General features: G+C 36.4%; 1 protein-coding gene across 1 annotated transcript in view; it reads left to right on the top strand.

Annotated features, from left to right (window-relative positions):
• The window catches only part of Rsrc1 (arginine and serine rich coiled-coil 1), a 70,579-nt gene extending 45,086 nt beyond the window's left edge, over positions 1-25,493 (top strand). Inside the window, exon 2 of the mRNA XM_051157274.1 lies at positions 25,311-25,493. Within this exon, the coding sequence (XP_051013231.1) occupies positions 25,311-25,488 (178 nt within the window). The 3' untranslated portion in view covers positions 25,489-25,493. The remainder of the gene's footprint in view (positions 1-25,310) is intronic.
• Positions 25,494-26,061: the final 568 nt, after the last annotated feature.

Consider the following 26,061-nt stretch of genomic DNA (forward strand, 5'->3'; position numbering starts at 1 on the left):
CAAAGATAAATAGTCTTATGTACTATTATGTCTTATTGTACTATCACCTTAATTTCTGCCCCTCCTTCCCTTTCTCACTGTGTGTATATGCATCACACACATGCATCTTTTCTTTGCTTCACTCTAAAAATTTCATATTTATTTCCTGGAATGATATGTGAGGCTATAAATGGGAAGTTATACACACTGAGTACTTTGGATTTCTGGTGCTTGATGCAATGAGCCCACACAGCCTGTTTCCCACTGAATGTCTGCACAGAGTACTAATGGGTTTAGAAAGGAGGGCATGCAGGTTAAGGAAGATAGTCAACACAGAGTGAAGGAGCGCTCTTTGTTGTTTGTTTTATATTTCATCTGGCCCTGCACTCAGAGCAGCCCCGCATGGTTATGGTGGAATTCCTGTTGGTTTTTCTCCCTCTTTTACTGCTTTGTTTGCTCCAAAAGCCATTTAGTCTTGTGGAACCACATGATGGCAACATTGCGGTTAAAACTCTAAGAAAAAGAGATCTAGGAAAAGTTCCTTTTTTGGAGCTTGAAAATATGAGGGAAATTCCAGAAAGGAAGAAACTTGGAATTGGTGATTGTCTGTTCTCAGCATGATGCGTACAAGAACTTGGAGCTGGTGATGGCCTGTTCTCAGCATGACGTCTTCTGTGTTGCTGACCTTTTCTGTGTTGTTGATTTTCCTGTCCAGGCCCTGCATTGAATCCACCTGTTTGTGTGTATTCTCATTCAGGTAACTGATTGTTATTATTACAAAACTTTTGAAATCTCCCCCATTCCAGCATTTTACCTGCTTCAGTGCTTCTGTGTTTGGCATTTGAGTAGTTTGGCATTCTTGAAGGAGACAAAGACAGGATTGATAACTCTTTCTTAATTCCCTGGGGTCGAGGAATGCCCTCTTCAGCCTGGATCTTGGCCTACACATTCTCACTGGTGTCACTGGGCTCCACCTCCAGGGTGATGGTCTTGCTGGTCAGGGTCTTAACGAAGATCCATGGCGCCCCATCAGACGGAGGATCAGGAACAGCATTGAATCTTTCTGGATTTTGTAATCAGAAAGAATGCGGCCAGCTTCCACCTGCTTGCCTGCAAAGATGAGCCTCTGCTGGTCATGGGGGATGCCCTCTTTGTCCTGGATCTTGGCTTTCACATTCTCAGTGCTGTCACTAGCTTCCACCTTGTCTTCATGTTTCTTATGTTGTGATCTCTCCTATTTGGGGGACAGATGATCTCTAGCAGCCCACTCTTGAAGGCTCAATCTACAATACTACTCAGGGTGAGAAGGAAACAAGTTGCTTTGGCAGCAACATTGAACCATACAAGATAAAGAAATGCTCTTTTTTCTTATAGAAATGACTGAAAGAAGCCAGGTGTGGTGGCGCATGCCTGTAATCCCTGCACTCAGGGAGGCAGAAGCAGGTGGATTTCTGTGAGTTTGGGTCCAGCCTGGTCTATGTATTGAGTCCAGGACAGCCTGTCTCAGAAAAAAAAAAAGAAAAGAAAAGAAAAGAAAAACAAAACAAACAAACAAAAAGAAATGACTCAATGTCAGCTACTGCTCACTAATACTTCACTGATGACCACAGAACTGAAAACATACTATAGAGGTAAAAATTACTTAGATAAGAGAATGTGACAGAAATGGAGAGCGAAAGGAAGCATTGTAAACAGATGAAACTAGAAAAAGACTGGAGAAGAATGTTATGAAGGGGACAAAAAAAAAAGAGCAAGTGGTTAGAGAAAAATACAGAAGAAAACAAAAACTTCCTATAGTGAAAATGTTACAAATCAAATTTGAGTATCTGTAGTGAGAGGAATACAAAAGTAAAATCAAAGAATACTTTTTAAAAGCAAATAAGGTTAAGTCAGCATACAGTTACACATAAGGGGTTAAGGAGGAAACACAGGGGACAGAAAAAGAAGCTAAGGAAAAGGACAAATTATGGCTTCAACATGGAAAACATGCCACATCAAAATTAGATGACTGTATAAAAGGGAATAACAAAACAAAATAGTTAAAAATATACTTTATAGTAAAAGTTCTGATGACTATATAAAGGAAAAGGAGGTAGGAAATGCCTCATCTTGAGAAAAAGATGAAGTATTAGACCTGTTCTTTTCAGTGTCTTTGGAAATTGGAGACTGCTGGCTACACACATGGAAGCAAGACGTGGCTGTTCGAAATGTGGACTCTCCCTTCTGTTGGTTTATATTGTTGCTGAGTACATATTGGGCATGTATCTGATGGTTGCTAGAGATGTTGTCATGGTAGCCCCTTTCTTGTGTATTTGGGTTGTCCGCATTCTGTAGGCTGATCATATATATTCTCTTATTTTCCCAAGATGCTACAGTCTTAGGTATCTATTTGGGCTAAGAAGTGTCTCCCCAGTACTTTGGGAGTAGACTAAGCACAGCATTGTGATCTATATAGGGAGAGGTGCTGCTTTTGTGTTGTCAGGGTCTCCTGAGTACTAGTTGTTCTGGGAGGATGCAGTTGCTGGTGTCCTGAATACCCTTGAATTTTCCAGTGATGAGTCCACCTGCTGCCCTGTGTAGGCATGCTGTCTCATATGAATAGACTAATATTTTCACAGGTAAACTCACATAACAAATCTGAAATATTAGGCTGGATATGGGAAAAATGTGAATTTGATGCTAGATAGGAAAAGCTATCCAGTCTGAAGAACATGAGGGGAAAAATAAAGCAAAAACCTCTCAATAATATGTGCAGCTAACCCCCTCATATACTTATAATTAAAATTCTATCAGTAGACAAGAGAATCCAGTGGAAAACATATAAAGAAGTATAGTGGGTAGAAATTTTCAAGAAAGTCACACATTAGGCCAAGATTTATAGTTGCTGCAATACCAATACTGATACTATCTTTTTTTCCTTTTCTAATAGATTTGTTGATACATATTTTGCATGTCATAAAATTAATCCATTTCATGTATTAAACTGGATTACTTTGTATAAAGATACCAATACTGTAACCGCTAACATCCCTCCGCTTTTAGAACATTTACATCCTCCCTGGTGACCCCGCCCATTCATACACTATTAATCGCTAATCTACCTTCTGTCTTTATATGCCTGCTGCCTCTGGGTATCTCACACAAATGCAATAGTAAAGCATGTGGTCTCTTATGCCTAGCTTCTGTTACTTACCACGATTCTTTAAGCTTATCCATGTCACAGTGCCAATGTGTGATATTTGATAGCCTTTAAGGGGTGATTTATTTACTTTTAAAATGACTTGAACTTTCAGATTTAAGGTGAACTGAGTAGTCAAGAAAGCATTACATTTAAAGTTGAACTAGTCCTGGTATCTAGGAAGATATTCCAGAGAGACACATCCCAAACCAGTAAGTTAGGCAAGTGAGTTGTATTTACTTATTTAAAACATTTACACGAAATTTCAGGTAATGGATAAATGTGGGAAGCTTCAAATGATTAGCACAGTGAACACCTCTCAGGCTTCTTCCCTGCCGTCACTCTTCTCATGTTCCCTTCCGTTGCCATTAATACAGTAGACTTATGAAGTGTACAGTGTTTTTCTGATTTAATATAAGATCTTTCTGTGTAAGCTCAGGCTAGCTTCCAACTCATTCCTCTGCCTCATCCTTCTAAATGTTCAGATGACAGCCATGCACCATCATATCTGGCTTTAGTATGTAATCTTTTTTTGTCTTTTTTCATTTGCTCAACATGAGATTCATTTATGTCATGTAGCACTCCTTCAGTATGTTCTGTATTCTGAAGTATAAGTATGACATAGTTTAGCTGCGTGACTAATACTGGGCCTCTGGATTGTTTGCATTTTGTTGTTACTAAGAATGGAACTAAGAGCTTTTTTCCTACGTGTGGGCAAAGTGCTTGCATCCTCTCAATTCACACCAGTGTTGCTTGAGACTTCCCTGTGTCCTACATTCCTATAAGCTTCTGGTGTTGTTATTTTAACTTCAACCATTTTTCTGGGTTTATGATAGATAGTATGCCTTGGGGTCTTAAATGTATATTCTTAGTAACTGGCTAATGAAGTTAAATAATTTTATGTTTATTTTCCCATTTAGATTTTAAAAAATTCATATTTATTTTTATTTAGTGTGCATTGGTGTTTGTCCTGCATGTATGACTGTGTAAGGGAATCTGTCTAATCCACTGGAACTGGAGTTACACACAGTTGCATGCTGGGAATTGAACCCCAGTCCTTTGGAAGAGCAGCCAGTGCTCTTAACTGCTGAGCCATCTCTCCAGCTTTGATTGAAAAAAACAAAAATGAAATACCTGTTTCAGTAAATCTCTAGAGGATAGTTGGGTGGGGGACTAGGGGTGGGGGGATTGCTATTCTAATTTTATACTCACTGGCTTATTTTTTATTTTTTAATTTTTAACTGGCTTATTTCTTAATGATTCATATGAGGTTGCTGTTTGTGGTGGTGGCGGCGGTGTGTGTGTGTGTGTGTGTGTGTGTGTGTGTGTGTGTGTGTGTGTGTGTGTGTGTGTGTTCGAGATAGGTCTCTCTGTGTAGCTTTGTCTGTCCTAGAACTCTGCAGACCTCACTGGCTTTCAACTCACAGAGATCTGCCTGCCTCTGTCTTGAGGGCTGGGATTAAGGGCCTGTGCCATCACTGCCCAGTATTTCGTATGAGTTTCAAAGTTTTAAAAATGTATTCTAATTATAAGTCTTTGGTTAATATTATTTTAGATATCTCATATGGTCTTTTAATTGCCACAGTTTCTTAATTTAAAGCTGTTTTTGCTTAATGTTTCGTAGTGTGTGTGTGTGTGTGTGTGTGTGTGTGTGTGTGTGTGTGTCTGTGTTTATATTTAAGAAGTTATTTCTGACCTCAAGATCATGAAGAGAACCTGTTTAGAAACTTTGTCTCTTTAACTTATAAATCTGGCATCATCATCATTATCATCATCATCATTATTTTATGGGTGAGATATGTGGTTCATTTCTTCTTTTTGAGAGATAGTTTTAGAGACTGAACTCATGCTCAGAAGTCTTAGCTACATAGGGAATTTGAGACCAGTCTGTGCAGTATAAGACCCTGTCTCAAAATACTAAAAAGCAAACCAACCAAACCAGAAAAAGGCGAACTTTTTTATATTTGAGACAGGATCTTGCTAAGTTAATACAGGCTGGTCTGGATCTTTCTGCCTTAGCCTCCTGAGTAGCTGGGACTATAGCTGTACCCCACCAGGTCTGGTGTTTTAGTTATTCTTTTGTTGCTGTAATAAAAGGACTAAAGGCTTTATTTTAGCTTACAGTTTCAGACAGAGAAAGTCCTCATGGCAGGTAAGGCATGGCATGCCATGGTGGCAGGAGCAGGAAGCTGGCTATCATTGGGTTTTCATTGACTCTATAAATATATGTAGAGATAATTGACATTAAAGTTTTGGTTTTTACTGTGTGTTATTAGTTGGAAGTTTGTACAATTAAGTTTTTAGATTTATTTGTTGGATATGTTTTTTTTTTTTCATTCTTTTTTATGTCTATAGATCCTGCTTTAATACTCTTTTTTCTGTTAGTACTTTTTTGAATATTCCTAAAAAATCATGTTAGGTCCTTTAATTTTTTTGTACATTAAGCCATGAATTCATAGGGAATGGTCTCCAGCAGCTCAGACTCTTTTGGTCCTCACAGTGTGTGCTTCTTTGGGTGGAGAAGGCTGGTTCTTCAACTGAACCCAGGTGCTTTCCCCTTTGGCTTCCTATTATTTCTCTTTGTTTTCCTTTATCTACTTTAGGAAGCGGTCTTGGCTCTCAAAGCACAGGCCACACATTCATTCCCTTGGGAGAATCTTACCATAACTGATGCCCGTGGCATGCAGGAGGAAGTGTTTTGCTATGGTAATACATAAGACACATTATTTTTGCATAGTGCCTCATTCCCTTGATGCCTACAGTATCAGCCTTCTTGTAGGTTTGCATGTTTGTGGCCAAAGAAGCAACTCCATGTTTCCTAAAAGGCCTAAAAGACATATATAAGGTGTCCATCCCCTTTCCCTTTGTGCTTGTCATTTTTGGTGAGTTACTGGAAGATCGAAACCACAGCTGAAAGCAAATTTTTATATAAAATTTATTGCATTGTTTACTTAATCTTCTTTGTATTTTGTGTGTGTGTGTTTGTGTGTGTGTGTGGGTACATGCCCCTGTTCATGCACGCATGTGCAAATACCACAGCAATGCAGTGGAAGTCAATTTACAGGAGTCAGTCCTTGATTTCTACCATATTATCCTGGGGATTAACAGCAAAGCACCTTTACCAACCGAGTGATCTTTCAACCCCAATATTGATTAGTCTTTAAAATCTTCCCAAAGTTGTAACTTTTGGTTTCGGTGACCTTTCTCTTATGTTGCTTTAATTGTTCTTTTTGTTGTTGTTTTCTCTTTTGTTTTTCCTAGAGCTAGGTATCAAATCCAGAGTCTTGTGAATGCTGCTAAACTATAGGTTCCACAGTTTTCTTCTTTAAATTTAATTTGTCATACATGTTTAAATGAATTCTTGAAATGAATCCTTACAGCACTGCATTTTAGTGTATGGATGTAGTTTTCTGTCAGGACCATATAGTATCCATGTCCTCTCCATTTCATATATTGTTTTCATTATCATTTGGTTAAGATTACTTTTTAGTCTCCGTTGTGATGTTTTCTTTGACCTATGGGTTACAGAGAAATAAGTACAAGTGCATTTAGAAATTTCTAAACACAAAGTGATTTTTCTTTTTTAATTATCTTTGTCTTTATTGTTTTCTAGCATAATTTAATTCTGTTTTTTGATCAGAGAACATATTCAAGGTACTTTCAGTCCTCTAAAACTTATGAAGAATTCTTCGTTATCTGGAGATGGCCAGTTTTATAATATGATGCCTACATCTTAAAAGATGTACATACTTTTAGTTATTAGTTGAATCTTGTCTAATGCCAGTTTGGTAGGTCAAATTTTAAATTTTTGTTCAATATTTTATCATTTCACTGATATTTAGACTTCTTGTTTTATTAGTTACTGGACTTTGGTTTTAAAAAAATATTTCTTGCTTCATAATCTAGTCTCAGGGTCTTGGATACTTTAGCAGGGTTAGATATGGGTTTCAACTTATTGAGTGGTCCATAAATCCAATTAAAAAAAAAAAATTGGTTACTCCCTTAACATTTGTGCAACTATTGTACCAGTGTATCTTGTAGGCAGGCTTTAGTTGTAGGTTACAGATTTATAGCGAGGTATTGATTACTTGGTCTTCCAGTAATATGCAAAGTACTTTCTAGCACAATAAATGCTGGTCAGTAGGGATGAAGCTTTTAGTTGAGTACCAGCTTGCTATCACCATGTTTGATGACGTAAGTTAGTCGTGTCCTCAGTAATACAGGTTGTGGAGACTAACCAATGTGATGTTAGGGGGTTGGAGGGAGATCTATGGGACCCCTGTGTTTAAGAACTCAACAAGATATAACACATCCCTGGTTCCTCTTCAACTGTATGTATAGTGATATGACATAATAATCCTAATTTGCATTTTGAACACTCTAGTGATGTGGAACATATTTTCTAGTCTATATTTGATATCCATATGTCCTCTAGACAAAATGTTTTCTTTTGTTCATTTTCTTTTTCATAATTTTTAAATTTTTTACATAAACATTTATGTTATTATCCATATATCAAATAAACCACATACAGCATGAAGAACCATGAAACAATCAGGAAATATATTGATGTTACATTCACAGTGTCTTGGCTACTTGTATTTAGCAACCTTGAAGAAAACATTTTCCTATATTGGTGAGTCTAAAATTCTGAATGTCAATCAGTATCTATCATATCTCATCTCTATCCCCTTAAAATATCTATCTAGACCTAAAAACATCTTAACCCCTAAACAACTAAGCTTAATTGTGAAACTAAATTATTTCACCTTCAACCCCATCAGAGACTTGAGAAGGAATAAAATTAATTACCTGAGTAAACAGGAAATGCAGGCTAGCAGCTTCCAAATTAAAAAAAATGACAGAGACAGTTTGCTGCCTGAATAGTCACCCATAACTCTCTGTAACATTGGAGCATCATCTGACAGACATATTTGTGAGGTAGGAACTTTTGAGGACTTGCTTACCCTGTCTTGGCAGAGTTTGGCCATCTACTCTGCCTGCATCAAAGCTTGCCTGTTTTTAGGCAGAATTCTGTCTGTGGCAGAAACGAAGACATTTTGCCCAGTGGCTGGTTTGCCACATTTGAAGCCAACTCCATTAGGAGGTTCTTAGTTGCTCATCATCTTTGAGGTAGGCTGGGTATTGCCGGAAGTTAACCTGTCTTGTTATCAAAGAATCTGTAGAACAAAGATTCTGCCAATCCAGTAAATGAAGCAACTACCTTCCAATTATACTCACCACTGTGACTGCCAGCTTAGAAATCCCAAGGCCCCTCAGCAGATGCCTAAAGGAAAGGTTAAGAAGATAAACAACAAAAACCAGGACAGCATGGCTCCATCAGAAAGCCCAGACAACAACAGATACGCCGAATCTCAGGAAAATGACCTTAAAGCTATGCTTATTCAGTTACTTGAGAATTATAAAGAGGAAATGAATAGATCCTTCCAAGAATTACAGGAAAATACAAACAAATAGGTGCTATCGAGGGAAACAGGAAACCATGATCAAACAGGTGAAGGAAATGAGTAAAGCTGTTCAAGATATGACAATGGAATTAGAAACAATTAAGAAAACACAAATTGAGAAAACCCTCAAAATGGAATAATTAGAGAAGAAATCAGGAATCGAACAGGTAAGTACAACCAACAGAATTCAACACATGGAGGAGAGAATCTCAGGGGCTGAAGATACAATAGAAGAAATTGATACATCTCTCAAAGAATATTAAAATAGAAAAATTTGTGGCTCAAAACATCAAAGAAATAAAGGACACCAGGAGAAGGTGTAATCCCAGGATTATAGGAGTAGATGAAATGGAAGATGCCAGGTTCCAAGGACCAGAAAATATTTTCAAGAAAATCATAGAAGAAAATTTCCCCAACCTAAAGAAAAAGATACCCTTGAACATAAAGAGGCCTACAGAACACCAAATAGGCTAGATCAGAAAAGGAATTCCTCCTGCCACATAATAGTCAAAACACTAAATCTGTAGAACAAGGAAAAGATATTAAAAACAGCAAGGCAAAGAGGTTATGTGACATATAAAGGCAGACCCATCAGAATTATATTTGACTTCTCAACAAAGACTGTGAAAGCCAGAAGGGCCTGGGCTGAGGTCATCCAGACACTAAGAGACCACAAAACTTTCAATCACCATAGATGGAGAAAACAAGATATTCCATGAGAAAACCAAATGTAAACAATATCTACACACCAACCTCTACAGACAATAGTAGAAGAAAACTCCATCACATTGAGGTCAACTACACCCAAGAAAACACAGTAGATAATCTCACAACAGCAAAACCAAAACAGGCACAGCCACACACAATCACCACCAACTCCATAACAAAAGGATCCAGCAATTGTTGGTCATTAATATCTCTCAATATCAATGACCTCAACTCCCCAGTAAAAAGACACAGACTAACAAAATGGATGCAGAAACAAGATCCAACATCCTACTGCATTCAAGAAACACGCCTCAGGAACAAAGATAGACATTACCTGAGAGTAAAGGGCTGGAAAAGGTTTTGTTCATTTTCTAATTGAATTGCTTGAATTTGTTGATTTTTAACAATTTTTAAATTTTTAGTTTTTATTGTTAATATTTCAGGTGTCATTATGTTTCCCAGGAGGGCCTCAAACAACTAGGTTCAAACAGTTCTCCTGTTTTAGCTCTTGAGTAGTTTGACAATACATACAAGCAACCCCACTTTCTAATAGGTAGTTACTGTGTACTTTCTCTCCATTATAGCTTGTCTTTTCATTTTTTTGTGGCATCCTTCCCAGAGAAAAAGTTTTAAATTTTAATAAAGTCTAAATTTCTTAATTTTTCATTTGCATATTATGATTTTGGTGTCATTTATAAGAATTCTTTGCCAAGAGTTGGGTTTTGAAAGTTTGTTTGTTTTGTTTGTTTGTTTGTTTGTTTGTTTTTTCTGTTTTCTTACATCTTTAAGCCTTTGGTTCATTTTGTGCTAATATTTATAGAAAATGTTTAGTCTTTCTCTTTGTCTCTTAGCTCCCCCTCTCTCTTTCTCTGTATGTATATATACATGCAGTTTTGTTTTTGAGACAGGGTGTCACAATATAGCTCTGGCTGGCCTGGAGCTCACTGTATAGAACAGATTGGTCACAAATTCACTGAGATCCACATGCTTTTGCTCCTGAATGTGGAGAGTAAAGGAATGTATCACTGTGTCTGACCCATATTTATATAGTTTTTAAACTCTCTGAGGGCTCAACCAGTTAATTACTAAGATAATTTATGACATTGAAAATTTTTTTAAAATGCTTTCTTTTGCTCTATTGAAAAACATTAGATAGTATAGTCGGGCCTCAGGGGACAAGCGAACAAAATGAACTTGGTATATGTGGCATGTTAGGGATTGTCCTTGGAGCTTTATAGTATATATTGACTTTAGAGTTAAGTGTCGTGGACACATGAGCATAATTTTTGTGGTCTAGGGAAAATTATAGCTTGCAGAGAGAAATAATTCCAGAACTTATAATATGTGACAAATGGCTGTTTGTGCACTAGATCACTCCTTTGCAGTGTGTGTGTGTGTGTGTGTGTGTGTGTGTGTGTGTGTGTGTTTTGAAAATTAGAAAAGAGTTCATTGGGTTCAAATTTACTTTATGAGTTTTCTTGGCTGTTGTTATTATAGCATGTACAATACAGAGCAACCTAAATTTGAACCCCAATAACTTACAGTGTTATAATGTTAGCTGTACTCAGGGTTATTTACTGGTAAGAACAAAGAATGCCATTAGTTTCTGATACACATTAAGTTTTTTTTTCATGGAAAAAGATCAGTTCAATATTTATCTAAATTTATTAAGAAAAAATGATATAACTTTAGACTTTAAGAGGCAGGACAAAAATTGGTAATGTATATGAATTTACTCATTTAAAATGAATGTTTGAGTATCTTTTGTGACAGGCACAGTTCTAGATATTTAGGACACAGTTGTTAAGTGAGAAACTGTCTTGTTGATCTTATTAAAGAAGGTGAACGAAGATAAACAATAAGTTCAACGCAGGAAGCACTGGGTTATGTGACATGCAGTGTAAAAGAAGACAAGGTAGGGACATTGGAAACTGCAGGTCGGGAGAATTCATGCTTCAGTATTAACAAGGTTGGAGTGACAGCTTAATGAGGAAAAGGAATTTTGGCAAGGGCTAGAGGGAGGCTATGGGATCCAAGGAGCCATGCTAGCAGAGTAGGAAGAGCTACCTCAAAGGCTGGAAGGCAAAAAGATGTCAGATGTGTTTGGGCCTTCTGGATTTTATGTTAGTAACAAATCATTTGTGAAGTTCACAGTGTCAAACATAAAACTGACACTTAATGAACACAGCTATAGTAATTTTATGGATCCCCATTTTCAGGTGATAGGGACACTCTCCAGCTGGGGTTCACACTGTCTTTGAGAGGGCCAGAGAGTAAAGCTTTATTTTTTATCCCTTCGTAACTCACTCACCTGCCAGGTTAGACCTCTGAAGTATTTGAGGCATTGTGTGTGTGTCTTTAGGCACTTTCCAGGGCTTGGCATTCTGGGCTCTCTGGCTTACTCAGGACTGAATTTGAGAACTTAGGGCACTATTGGATTTCCAGAGTTAATGTAAGCCAAGTAGTGATGGAAACTAGACCTCTCTGAGAGTTGTGTGGAAACCTTTTCTGCATTAAACCATTTGCCAAGACTGCTTTATACTTAACTGCAAGCACCTTTCCCAGCTGAGCCATCTTGCTGGGCTTACAAAAAGAAATAAATGTCTGTATTTTCAGTGCAAGTTGATCTTATACTAAACTTAAGGCAGTTCATTGTGAGTTTGATTATTCAGTTTGAAAATCTTATTGGTATTTTAAGATGAGAATGCCAGTTGAAAAAAAACATGATTATATTTTTGTATAATTTTGTATTTAAACCACTATCTCCACAAGAAACTCAGGGGGGTAAAAGTAGCTACAGAAAAATAATTTTAGAAACTCCAAATTTGACATTTAAATATGAGTGTAAGTTTTAATGCAAGAATGTTATTGGCTTTATTGTAGGTAATTGTAGGTAATGGATATACATGCTTTGTTTTAATGATATCCCTCTTTGTTGGTTTTTTTCTTTTTGGTTGTTGTTTCCGGTAGTATAAAATCATTTATTTATTTATAATAATAACTTATATTAAAATTTTAATTTAAGATTTCCTTTATTAAGTCTGAAAACGTGTAGGATAAAGATAAGGGATAAGTAAGAAAGAGCATGACTTTGACTTTAATTTTCAATCAATTATTTAGGGCATTTTAAATTTAAGATGCTCATTGTTAAGCCAGGTGTGGTGGTGCACACCTTTTATCCCAGCACTCAGGAGGCAGAGGCAGGACGATCTCTGTGAGTTGGAGGCCAGTTTGGTCTACAAAGCTGTCCAGGGACAGCCAGGGCTACACAGAGAAACCCTGTTGTGAAAAACCACCACCACCACCACCACCACCACCACCAACAAAAGATAATCATTGTTACTTGTCTGAAGTCTGAAGACACTGGCTATGTTTCATTTAAAAAACTGCTATGCTTCCTATTATACATTTTCAAAGAAAAGTTGCAATTGTTTTTAAAGTACTCGTATCAAATCAAAGAATATATGAATGTATGCTCTGATTTCAACTATTGTTTTCTCTTGTATCTAAATGTACAATATACAGAAATACTGTGGTACAGTTTTCATTTATAAAATATGGTGATCTTTGAGGTAGTTCATGCCTAGGTTATCTCATATCTCATATTATTACTATGAAAGTCCTTGTTAACACAACTAAAATATCGACATAAACAATTTAGGACTAATCATAGATTTGGAAGAGAAGCAAAAAACAAACAGAAACTAATTGAAAACCACATCTAAAAATTATGCAGATAGGAATCTGACTTGTAAACTACTTGGTCTGTACTGAATATGTTTTTTCTCACAGATGTTAATTGTGTTTTATAAAGATAAATTTAAAGAAATTTTTAAGTAAAACTTGTTAGTTTCTTCTTTTCTTCTCCTTCTCCTCCACCTCCTTCTTCCTCTTCTTCCTCCTCTTCTTCTTCCTCTTCCTCCTCCCCATCCTCTACTTTTTTAGTTTTTCAAGACAAGTTTTTTTCTGTTTAGTTCTGTCTGTCCTAACTTGCTCTCTAGATCAACCTAGCCTAGAATTCAGAGACTGACCTACTTCTGTTTCTGCAGTGCTGGGATTAAAGGTATATGCTACCACACCCGGGCATATTGCAAGCATCATATCATCAAATTTATAATGACAAAATTCATTTACTGGGAGAGTGATTTTCTTGTTTCTTGTTGACTATGAAGCAATTACTAAAGTCAATTAAAAAATATCGGAGTTTGATTACACAGCTGTATTTATTGTTTCAATTTTTGTTCTGGTTCATGGATTTTATGAATACAAAAATTTCTTTCATAGGCCCGTATTAATTTGATAGTTTTTAGTTTGAACATGAGATAGAACAAAAGTTGGTAATTAAATGCTTAACTTTGCACACATCTCCCTTCTAATTTAAAGAAAGTAGCTCATTATCTTTCCTTTTGACATAAACTAATATCCACTATTTATTTGGGTAAGTGAAGACATAATTAAATTTCAAGGTACTAGTTTAGTTGATAAGCACTCCTGGTTTTCTCTTTCTGTCTTAGACAGTGCAGGAATTTATTGTTGTATTGACTGATAATACTGGAGCTGGCTTCATTACTCCTTTATTTTGGGGAAAATTGTAATTTTCTCCAACAAAAGTTATTACTTTATTAAGAAAGAAAACATTTTGTCATTGAAAAATACTTCCATATTCTTAAAATTAATAACAATAAGTATAGCTACCTGTAGTGAGGTATATATCATCTTAATCTTACAGCAATGTTTTTTGTTTTAAAGTGATTTTGGTGTTATAAAGAAAGTGTGTTCCATTCTCATGGACATCCGTGACAAACTTCACCTGAAAGCCTTAAGGTTTAGACTATAATGTTTAGCAGCTACCAGCTGCTAAAAATTTTCATTTGCTGACTTTATTCCCTTACCTTTTTGGTAATTTAAATGCCTTTATTCAAAGTTTAAGGTAAAAATATTGTAAAGAATGTAGCATTTTGAGATTAAATGATGTCCAGAACATACAGTTCAAGGAGTTAGTCCAGTGTAATTGGAGGAATTATTAAATGACACTGACCTCATTTCCTTTAGAACAATGAAAATTAATAGTTTCACATTTTATTAGGCTGATATTCCAGATGTAGTATACATTTAATTAAGTGTAGTTTCCTTTTAGTTATGGTATGTGTATCTGTTTTTTGTCGTGAATTCTTTCTAGTTTTACAATTTTCCACATGTTTTCTTTCACCATTTATGATTTTTTTCAAAGCAGAGCTATAAGGAGTTAAATCACTTTAGCATGCAGCAAAACAGTTCCCATTCAAACAATAAACGCCGTTTTAAAAAGCCTTTAGATCTTCCGTCACTTCATAAATATAAATGTATAAAAACGTTATGCAGTTGTAGTGCCCACCTGCTAATTAAATGCAGATTTTCTCAAACTTGTTTAAAATCTGTCTATTTGTTTCAACTCTTTCTCTGTTCAGAGTACATATGGCCCTTGTGAAACTAATTATGCTTATGGAGCAGCTGTTAAATTTAGTGCAACTAATTTTATTCAATATTTTACATTTTAATTGATTACCTGTGAAGAAATTAGCAAATTAACACGTATTGTACAGTAACTGAAAGGTCTTTTATGGTTACTTTCAGATTTAACAGGCAAGCTAGGCACTGATACAATAAAGGCTTCTAGGGGGTTTTGGTAGGAAAGTTATTGGTGGACCTTGATTAGCTAGTGTGAAATTTTAGGAAGACTGATGAGTGATGCCAAGCATCTGTGTGTCCTGTATCTTAAACATGAGAAGCAGATTGAAAAGTAATAGCTTTTTCACAGAATTTTGGTAACATATGGGCTTATCCGGATCTAAGAAGTCTTTGAAGATCTTTGAACTTGACTAAATGACTTAACCTTTGGCTGAGTGGGTGGGTTATGTGTTTTTAGTGAGGAAAGCACTAGCATTCTGTGTTTTCTCTTTCTTCCCAGATCTACCCTTTAGCATCTTTCCTTAAAAGTGGAGACAGAGAACAGAGCCCAAAGGTGCTTGGGTGCCCCGCACTCTTTCTTGGGATGGCAGCTGATGTGGACTGTGTCGCGTGCCGGGACTCAGCTCTGCCTGTCTGCTCTTTGTCCCAGATCCCCGTAAGCAGACTGGCAGTGAGAGCCCAAAGCTGCACGGATGTCCCAGTCTTTCTTAAGATGGCGGCTAATGTGGGTTGTCCCCCAGGATTTTTCCGTGGGTAAGCTGGGTGGCCACCGGTCGGACCCACCCATCCTCCACACAATGTGGATCCCCCTCACCTGGGACTCAGCAGCACTGGTGTTGTGTAGATCTCAGCTTGGTCTTTAGGTCGCTGTGCAGTCCTGGTTGTCCTGCTGATCAGTTGCAGTGTGTGATCAGCGCCGCCATCTTGGATTTAAATTGATAATGACGAGATATGATAGATATTGATTTACATTCTGTATTTTAGACACACCAAGATAGGAAAGATGTTTCTTTTAAAGCTGCCAAATACAAATAGCCAAAACACTAAGAATGTAACATTTATATAATTCCTGATTTTTTCATGGTTCTTTTTGCTATAGGTAGTTTATTGTGTATATGTGTAATAATATAAATGTATATGTAAAAAATAAGAAAAATAATTAATAAAAAATTATATATAAAAAATAAGTGGAAACTGGAGAATAGGATCAGGAATTTGGTATTTGAGAATTCCAATACTTACTAAATGGGCCTGTCTGTAAAAAGGAAGGTTAAATCTTCTGGTAATATTTGAGAAATGAGTCTGTATTGTGTCTTATGTATTATATCTTAGGTATCTTAGTTTATCTTGTGTATTTTTAATTTAAAGTAATACCACAGTAGATCTCACAGACACCGTGCAGTAATTAACAGGATATGGACAGACCTGCTTTCAAATTTCAGTTTTATCATAGATTTTCTGTGATCTTTGACTATTTCAGAGTTCAGTTTTCCCCAAACCAAATAAAAACAAAACAATCAACTGTCCCTAATATGAGAGTGTGGTTCATCTTCTAAACACCTAAAAAAGAGGTGATAGCAACCTCTATTTAAGTACTTGGAAGTAGACAGTAACATGAGCACAGCTGACCTATTTCTTAAAAAACTATGCATTATGGCAGAGACCACAGGCCCTGGCCCCTGGCTAAACAAGAACTAGACTAAACATTCATATCATTATGCATATTTTAAAGCATTAGCTATTACAGTACATAAAAATGGTTTTGATTTTTATTAGATTTGAATTCTGATAATAGTAAATGTTGATTTGAAAAATAGGCTTAATAAAGATGTGTGGAATTTTAATGCATAGTTTTTTATTGACCTATTAGTAGGGAATTACATAGCAACACACGGAAAAATGCTATTTACACACTTGATTTATACCACATAGACATTGGAGCTTCTCCTCTTGGTGAAAATAGGTAATGTTAGTCATAGAGATTCAAATATTAGGGAAACCTGTTGATGAAATATGTTTCTTTAAGGTAGATAAAGGTCAGCAAATAACAAGTGCTGAAAATAAGTTGCATTTGTCTTATTTGAGTTCTGTGTGTGTGTGTGTGTGTGTGTGTGTGTGTGTGTGTGTGTGTGTGTGTGTTTACCTACCAGAGGATAATTGCTGCTGCTGTGGATATTTGACCTATTTGGGGTTCTTTCTGAATAGATTTATGTGGTTTGGGCTGAAATATTAGCCATCATGATTTATTTCTTTTTCAGTTGTCTTTTTCCTTCCTCCCTCCATCTTTCTTTCTGGTGTTGAGCTTTGAGCCCAGGACCACGTTGCCCACCTCCATTATGATTTTTGTGGTGAATTTCAAATAGGAGACTTATTAATAAAGTTTTACCTGTTTAACCTTCATATTTGAAAACATTAGGCATTCATTAAAATGACACATAATCTAAGGAACCTTTTTGTAGCTGTGATTTATTGTTATCCTGTAGTTATATTTTACAATCTCAAGTCTTGCTTTCTTGCTTGGTTAAAACATTTACTCTATGATGAATTCAGCTCCAGTGTTGCTGCTCTAGCACTGATGTCCTATGTGAGAACTCTCTTTAATACGGTGAGTGGGAACACTGTTTCTCTTCCACATTGGTATTTGGGGATTTCATTGCTTTCCATTCTATTTTCATCCCGTAGCATTTTACCACATGTATTTACAGACTAGAAGACATCAGGTGACCCTTACTGCAGAGTTTCCTTTCCTCCTGGTTGGTACAACACCTTGCAAAGTCTTGCTATTGGGTCCTTCTTTAAGGCTCCAGAGTCCTTAACTTAGAAGGCCTCCACGTTTTGAGTTTTTGCTTCCTGCCTTGTGGTCTGGAAACAAAGGCTGGAAGAAATAGGGATACTCCAAAGTTCCTTTAGTATATTTATTTTTTTGTGGGCATCTTAGTCTGGTACTGTCTGGCTGAAACAGTTGCTTTGTTTTGTGTGTGTTTTTGTATGTACATCCGGAGGCCAGAGATCAGTATTAAGTGTCATCCTAGGTTACACCCCACCAAATTGTTGAGGCCAGGTCTCACTGAAAGTAGAGCTCCCTGATTTGGCTAGATTGGCTGGTCAGAAACCTGGGATCCTTTTGCCTCTGCCTTCCCAGTGCTGTGTGCTATCACATCTGGCTTCTTTTTTAAGTTATTATTATTTTTCAGAGAGAGACAGAGACAGAGACAGACAGAGAGAGACAGACAGACACTGACTCTGTGTGTGTGTGTGTGTGTGTGTGTGTGTGTGTGTTTGCGCATGCATGCATACACAGTGAATACCTGCAGAGGCTGGAGGCACCAGATGCTTCTGGAGCTGGAGTGACGGTTATGAGCCTTCTGACATGGGTGGTACAGTCTCTGGAAGAGCAAGTACTCTTAGTAGATAGAGCCATCTCTCCAGCTCATGCCTGACCTTTTTTTCTGTTAGTTCTGGGAATTGAACCTCAGGTCCTCAGGTGTACACATTGAACGCCTTACTATCCAGTATCATTGGTCTTTAAAACACTTTTTTCCCCCCTACTTTTTGTACTTTCATTTAATGGCAGTACTTATTATTTCACTGTTTTTGTGTTTTCTCTATCATTTCCACTGAGAGTTTAGCCAACTTAGTTAATCATTTCGAAGAACCAGCTTTTGTCTTTCTTAATCTTGTTTTCTTTTATTTTGGTCTTTTCTTTCCTTTCTCTCCTATTTTGAGTTCAATTTTCTGTCCTTTTCCTAACTTCTCAAGATGGGTGCTTAACCTACTTTCATACTATTCTCTTACATGTGGATTTAGTTGTATAATTTTTCCTCTAACTTTACTTTAGCTGTAACTATATCCTGTATATTGAAATGTCATATTTTCATTTTCACTTATATTTAAAATATTCACTGTGATTACCTTTTTTCCTATGAGTTATATAAACATGTATTAGTTAATTTTCAAGCCTTTGGAAGCTCTGCTGTCTTCTGTTTTCTTTTTAATTCTTTTCCAGTAAAGCATGTCTGTGTTTTAAGTGCACGGAGATGGTGCTTGTGACCTACAATATCATCAGGGATGTACAGTTCTCAAGAACCAGAAAATCATAAAATTCATAAAATATTCAGGTCCTTTCTCTTTCCTTATTGCTCATTTTGTCAGTTGCCTAGAACTCACACTCAAACGTACTCTTAAAATTCTGCCTTTAAGATTTTTAGTGTTACTTTTTATGTTTACTGGCTGTGATATTACATGTTACAAATTCAGACTTTGTATTCTTTTGTTGTGGGTTGAGCTTGCCATCATGAAGTGATGACCTCTCTCTCTCTATGATCCTGCTTTATCGTATGCTGGCACAGTTCAGGAGATTTCTTTTTGCTTATGTCTGCATAATATTTTCCCATACTAAACCTTTCTTTGATTTTACTATTTAGTTTCATTGTGAAAGTTGTCTGTAGTTTTGCTTTTTCAGTCTCATTCTGTTTTAATTTTTGTTTGTATTACTTAGTTGAATTATGCTTACTACTGATATGCTTATTACTAACATACTTAAATTTAAGTCTACTATCTTAGTCTTTATTCTCTGTCCATTGGCATTTTCTCCACTTTTTACTTTATTCTTTTAGATTAGTTTTATCTAATTATCTCTGAGCTTTTAAATTTGCATTCTTTAATTATAGTTTGAATGATCCAGAAATTGTAGTGTAACCTTGACTTGTTAGGGACTAGCAATATTTATCTTATTTTATTTATAGTCTGTTTTCAAAGGGCAGTTTGCTATTTGTTAAATTATGGCTCACATTTCTTCTCCTTTGAGCTCTTCAGGAAAATCAAAGCCATTGTTTTGCTGTGCACTTTTTAGTGGAGAAGGCTGATGCCAGGTTGATTCTTTTTCCTTTTTAGTGACTCATGGTTTCAGAGGTCTCACTACAGCCTTTCAGGGAAGGCATGGCAGAGCAGAGTGGCGGTAACACCACAGCCAGGAGGTTGGGGAAGGAAGCGCCCCCTGAAAGCTGCCTCTCCTTCCTCTTTGTATTTGGTATCCCCTGGTTATGCCCTGAGATTTAGGCCAGTCTTCCCTCCTGAGTTAATCCTTCTGCAAATGTGCTTCCAGATCCAGAGCTACACATGCATCACTGATCTCTGAGGTGATTCTCAAAGTAGGTAGACAATCAGAATTTACTAGGGTAGTGGGTTTTCACATCCCTTGATGTAATGTTGGTTTTGTAAGGTTTGAGTTTTGGCATTATGTTTTCTAGTTTTTCTTTACCACTAACCCACCAATGGACATCTCTTTTCTCACAGTGTACAGAGTGTACATCTTAAAAATTCCCCTTGTTAGGACTTCAATTAGGTTTTGGCAGGGAATGCACATTTTTATAGTGTCATCCTGACATGAAATCTATGCTAGGTTTTATTTAAAATGCAATTATTTAATTGGAATTATAATTTTTTATTTTATAGTAAATGTTATTTTTATTTGTAGCACTCAACTTAAGGACTGTTTGAAGTACTGAAGCTATTTTTGAAAGACAAAATATTAAGGTATCTGTTTTGATTACATGTGTTTAGAACTTATTAGCCAATTAAACTTGAAAAATTGGCTTTTGAGGGCAGTAATTCATTTTATGTAGAGATGTTATGGTTATTCTTCTTATTCTGTAGATATTGAAAGCATTTATCTGGTATAATAGGACATCTTGCTGTCTATTTATTGCTTATATATTGTGTGTTCTAGAGTCCCACATTTTTTACCAAATGGTTCTTTGCTTATAATACATCTCCATATTGGCTTTTGTACTCCAGAGACTTCTAGAGTGATTTATCAGAAACATACTTATTTAAGGAACTGGGGACAAATAACATCTTAAGTGTTAATATAGTTTCCTTTTTCTTTGTTTGGTCAGAGTAGGATATCTTTTTATTCTGATCTATTATTTTTTCTTGATGAGACTCTTCAGATTTGTTAGTAAAGCTACATAAATGCAAACAATTGATCATATATCTAAGATATAAATCTTGTGATAACCAAAAAGTCATTAGCTTAATCCATTTTATTTTGTTTTCAGCTTAATTCTTTTAAAATCTGTGTATGATTTTTATGGTTGTTTAAAACTGTGTTTTATAATTTTACACTTCCTGTAGTTTTTCATTTGTTACCTTTTCTTCTGTGGATATTTCTTTGGAGTATCTTTATTATGTAAAGATAATAAGCAAGTTTAAGAGGCCCGTAGTATGAGGATAAAGATAATGAAAGGAAGAAGATCCTGTAGCATTGTACAGTGTGGTTTTAAAAAATGTATTATTTTATTTAATTTGATGTAATGGATACCTTAATGTATAGATGTGCTTTTGCCACCTTAGTTTAGTATATTACACTAACAACATTGTTAGGAGAATATTCTAGAATGACATGAATTTCTTGAGTATATTTGAGGAATAATGAGGAAGATAAGTTTGAAGAACTGGGCCTAGAGAGATGGCCTAGCCGTTAAAGGCTAGGCTCACAACCGAAAATACAAGTTTGAAGAACTGCAGGCATGTTTTCTACAAAAGTGTTTACGTCAGAGGAAACCACAAGATAGCTTCGAAGCTGACTGAATTTTCTTAATTGACAGGGTAAATTGAGAGTAGCATATTCTCCACAGTTGAGTGGAGAGTGTGATACGACTTTCTCACGTACTCTGGTGCCTCACATTTGACCATGTCCCCTGGAGGGGGAGACCTGGTGGCACTCAGAGGAAGGACAGCAAGTAGCCAAGAAGAGACTTGATACCCTATGAGAATATATAGGGGGAGGTAATCCCCCTCAGGAACAGTCATAGGGGAGGGGAATAATGGGAAAATGGGGGGGGGGGAGGAATGGGAGGATACAAGGGATGGGATAAACATTGAGATGTAACAAGAATAAATTAATAAAAAAAATGCAAAAAAAAAGAGAGTAGCGACTGAGAAGGAAAGTAGTGAGGGAAGACTTGGATAAAATAAAATACTTTGCTAATCACAAATTCTAGCATTGTTCCAGTGATCTGTTTGTCTAGGGGCAGTGTCAGTTGAGCCTTGTTTTCCTTGGATACTGCCTTAGCTCCCAGGTCTGTTTGTTCTCAGTAGGCTTGCCTTGTTGGGTGATAGGGGATAGAGTCTTTGTCTTGAAAGCCAACATGACAGTCATTTATTTTGTTACTGAGGATCACCTATGGAGAAGGCATGATTGTTTTTTGTTTGTTTCCCACTTCAGGTTGTTATTTGCTTTCATGTATAATAGAAATACACTGAAATTTGGGTAAGCTGTATGTTAAATTTAACATCTTAAAGGTTCAAAATCTGAATAGTGTTTTTTGTTTGTTTGTTTGCATGTTTTTATTTGTTTTTCTTCTTTTTTGGTTTTTTTTGAGACAGGGTAGCATTGGCTGTCCTTGAGCCAATTCTGTACATCAGACTAGAGTCAAAATCACAGAGATCCATCTGCCTCTGCCTCCTTAGTGCTGGGATTAGCGAGTGCCACCACTTCCTGACCAGATTACTGTTTTATGGCATTAGCTATGGCACAAGAGAAACATATTTCATAGGCTTCTGGCTCAGGGTTACAAATTCCTATTAGTGCGCCCTCAGTTACTGCCTTCTCATTGCCTCGCTTTTCCTGACTTACGTGGCTGTTAATGCACGATTTATCTAGGTAAATAGTACCTTAAGGTAGTTGGCGGTACTTTCATTTTGCATATGAGGAAATAGGTCCTCAGAAAAGAAATAACTTATTTGAGAAAACCATTGTTTCAAGAAGTCTTTATTTTTAACTTAGTATTATCTAATTTTGAGTACATTGCTAACATGCATATTTAGTTTGGAATACAGTAAAAATTGATTTTGACAAAATGTACACCAGCTATAACTCACAATGTAAACTATTGGTGGCTATATATTTTTCCCAACTGTGTTCTTAGAGGAAAAATAAGCAAATTACAATAAATTATTAGATATTTGTTCAAAATACAAAGCTTGTAAAGCATTTTTAGAGTTTAAAATAGCTTATCTATCTTTAAAATTTTTTTGGTTAGCATGCATATTTCTATATATTATATGCGTATTATATGCCAGTTAACATATAAATTATATGCAAACCCAATTGTTGATATCTATATATTAATATATATTTGTTAATATATAATTCTATATTTTTATTTCATCTATGCATTAGTGTCATGTTTAAAATATGAATTTACATACCAATGTCTTGAAGAGTTCCCTGTTTTTCTCTAATAATTTCAATGTTACTATTTAGTTCTTTGATTCATTTCAAATTGAATTTTGTGCAGGATAAGAGATGGCATCATGTTTTAATCCACTGTGTTTAGATGTCTGCTTTTCTCGCACTACCCTTTATTGGAAGGCTTTCTCCATTCTTCAGTATATATTTCAGTACTTTTGTCAAGAATTATTTGACCTGCAGATGGCTAATTTCAGGGATCAGTATTGCACTCCATTCATCTGAATAGCTGTTGTTATTCAGACCTCACACTGTGTTACTGACTCTTACTGTATAGTGTGGCTGTGTCTTAAACTCAGATATTGTGATAGCTCTAGCTTTGTTTGGCATACTTGGTGCATATTTTATAGCTTTGTTTGTATACAAGGCATACAAAAAACAAAACAAAACAAAAAATCCTATCCTGGGCATGATGAATAGCACACTGGTAATACTATTGTATTCTCCACAGTAATATGATCTCAGCCTTTGTTTTAGCAGGATGTTAACTAGGTCTGAGGCTGTGGAGGTCTTCTGCTTATGGGGATAGCTGATATTTTGGTTTCATGCTTTCATTCTTAGCTCTTTAGAAACTGATGTTGTTAAGATGATTTATGATTTAGCCAGAGCTTTGAAAACAGTTTACGTATAACGTGTGTGAATATCACAAAGCTGGGTAGGTAGCTCAGTGGTAGAGCACTTACCTAGAATTTTTGGATATCACCCTTAACTTTTTCTTTCAGGATTCACCTTTTATTGTCGTGGTTGTCAGATGGTCTTTGATTTTTCTAATCAGAATTTTTTTTTCTGTTGGAGTTCATCTGTTCTGGGTGCACAGTCTTGGGTTTATCTGAAGAATGGAAGCTTATAAAACTGTAACTTTCTCATTCCTGTTTACTTTTTCAAGAATTTGTGTCCTCCCCACCCTACCCCCAGCAAAGTCTTGCTTTTGGCCACTCTCTCCTGTGCCTTAATGAAGTTCTTTTACTTATCTGTAGGCTTATAAGTCTACTAGAGGATGTCCTGTCAGTACTCTGGCCAGGACCTGAATTCATTATGTGTTAGCACATAAAGTATTATACCAAATAAAATGACTCATTTTATATGATTCACTGGCTTAGAGTGGGTAAATGGTCTTACTGACACAATGAGAAAATAGAAATGATAGTGAATAGATAAAAGGAATTCCAAGGAAAACGAAATCCCTTTTTCTAGATATTAAATACATTTGATTTGTTATATTACTTGAGAGACTTAAAACTTTATTTGAACATTTCAGACTTTTTTGTGTTGCTAAATATGATGCTGTTTATCTGTAGTTCTGCATCTCAGGAGGCTGAGGCATGTGCCTGCTAGTGCTTAGAAAGTCAGGAGCAGTCTGAGTAACACAGGGAGGAGCCTCAATTATGAAAAGATCCAACAACAACAAAGCAAACAGCAAAGATTTTACTTGCTAACACTGTGCGTGGGGGGCAGCACACTCACCTGTGTAACCGTGTGTGGAGGCTGGAAGTTGGTGTTAGAATGTCTTCCTCAGTCACTTTCCCACCTTAGTTTTTGAGAGCTAGTCCCTCACTGATTTTGGAGTTCACCACCTTGGCTAAACCCACTAGCAAGCAGGTCCTTAGAATCTGACACAATCTCCCTGTCTCTACGCTCAGTGCTGAAGTTACAGATGCTGGCAACCATGCCCAGCTCTTCGGGTGTGTGGCAGGGTCTGAATTAGGTCCTCATGTTTTCACAACCAGCACTTTATTCCCAGAGCCATCTTCTTATCTTCTAGCATTGTTTGCTTATCATGAAATTAGTTCTATTATAAGTTTTAGGCACACAGCATGTTTTATCTAAAGTCATATGTTGTACATAAAGTAAATGATTAGTGAAATTAATTTATCTATAATCACACATTTCTGTTTTTTCTCTGTCTCCTCCATCCACACACCTGGAGATGCTTCAAATTAACACTGTAGACAGGTAGTATTACTAATTTTAGTATTAAGGTTATATTCTTCTTACTCAGCTTACATGATACTCTTTTATCCTATTATTTGTATCTCAAATTTTCTCCTTTTCTAACATTTAGACTGAGCTTTAATTCCTTCAAAATTGATGCCATCTATATATTTTCATTTAATTTTAAGAGAGTGATTATGTGTAGGGGATCATTTATATACTTACTTTGTACAACTAATGTTGAGGTCTAGAATTGAAACTAAGTACTCTCAAGTAATTTACGTCAATTGCATTTTAAATTCAAAGCAGACTAAATGTATTTAATAAAACCGGTTCGTTGTAGGTCCAGATCGAGACCTCGTCCACGCTCCCATAGTCGAAGCAGTGAAAGATCCAGTCACAGAAGAACTCGCAGTAGGTCCAGGGACAGAGACCGACGTAAAGCCCGGGACAAAGAGAAGAGAGAAAAGGAGAAGGATAAAGGCAAGGACAGAGACGTGCACAGCCTCAAACGCGGGTGAGTTGATGGAAGCCTAGTGCAGTGATGACTCCATGGCACCATGCAAAGTAAGCTCTCTGAGGTGCTTCCTCCTCTACCCTTGTGGGTAAATTCCATTAAGAGTAAAAAAGAAGGTTACCAAGAAGAGACTTGATACCCTATGAGCATATATATACAGGGGGAGGAAATCCCCCTCAGGAACAGTCATAGGGGAGGGGAATAAGGGGAAAAGAGGAGGGAGGGAAGAATGGGAGGATACAAGGGATGGGATAGCCATTGAGATGTAACAAGAATAAATTAATAAAAAAATTTAAAAAGAAGAGTAAAAGAAGGTAAGTGCTTGCCAGTGTCTTACTTATCCTCTAAAAATTATGAAGTTAATTATAGTAATAACTCGTAACTTTTCTCATACCCTTTTCTGTTTTGTTGTTTTGTTTCTATCTAACTTCCAAAAAAAAAAAAAAGATTTAAAAATTTAAGTTATGTGTATGTGTGCATCTGTATGAGGGTGTATGCACATGTCTTCAGGTACCAAGGAGGGCAGAAGAGGTGTGAGGGGACACAGATACCCTTGGAGCTAGATTCACTGGCTTGG

Source organism: Acomys russatus, chromosome 15 (assembly GCF_903995435.1).
Source record: "Acomys russatus chromosome 15, mAcoRus1.1, whole genome shotgun sequence".
Taxonomy (NCBI): Eukaryota; Metazoa; Chordata; class Mammalia; order Rodentia; family Muridae; genus Acomys; species Acomys russatus.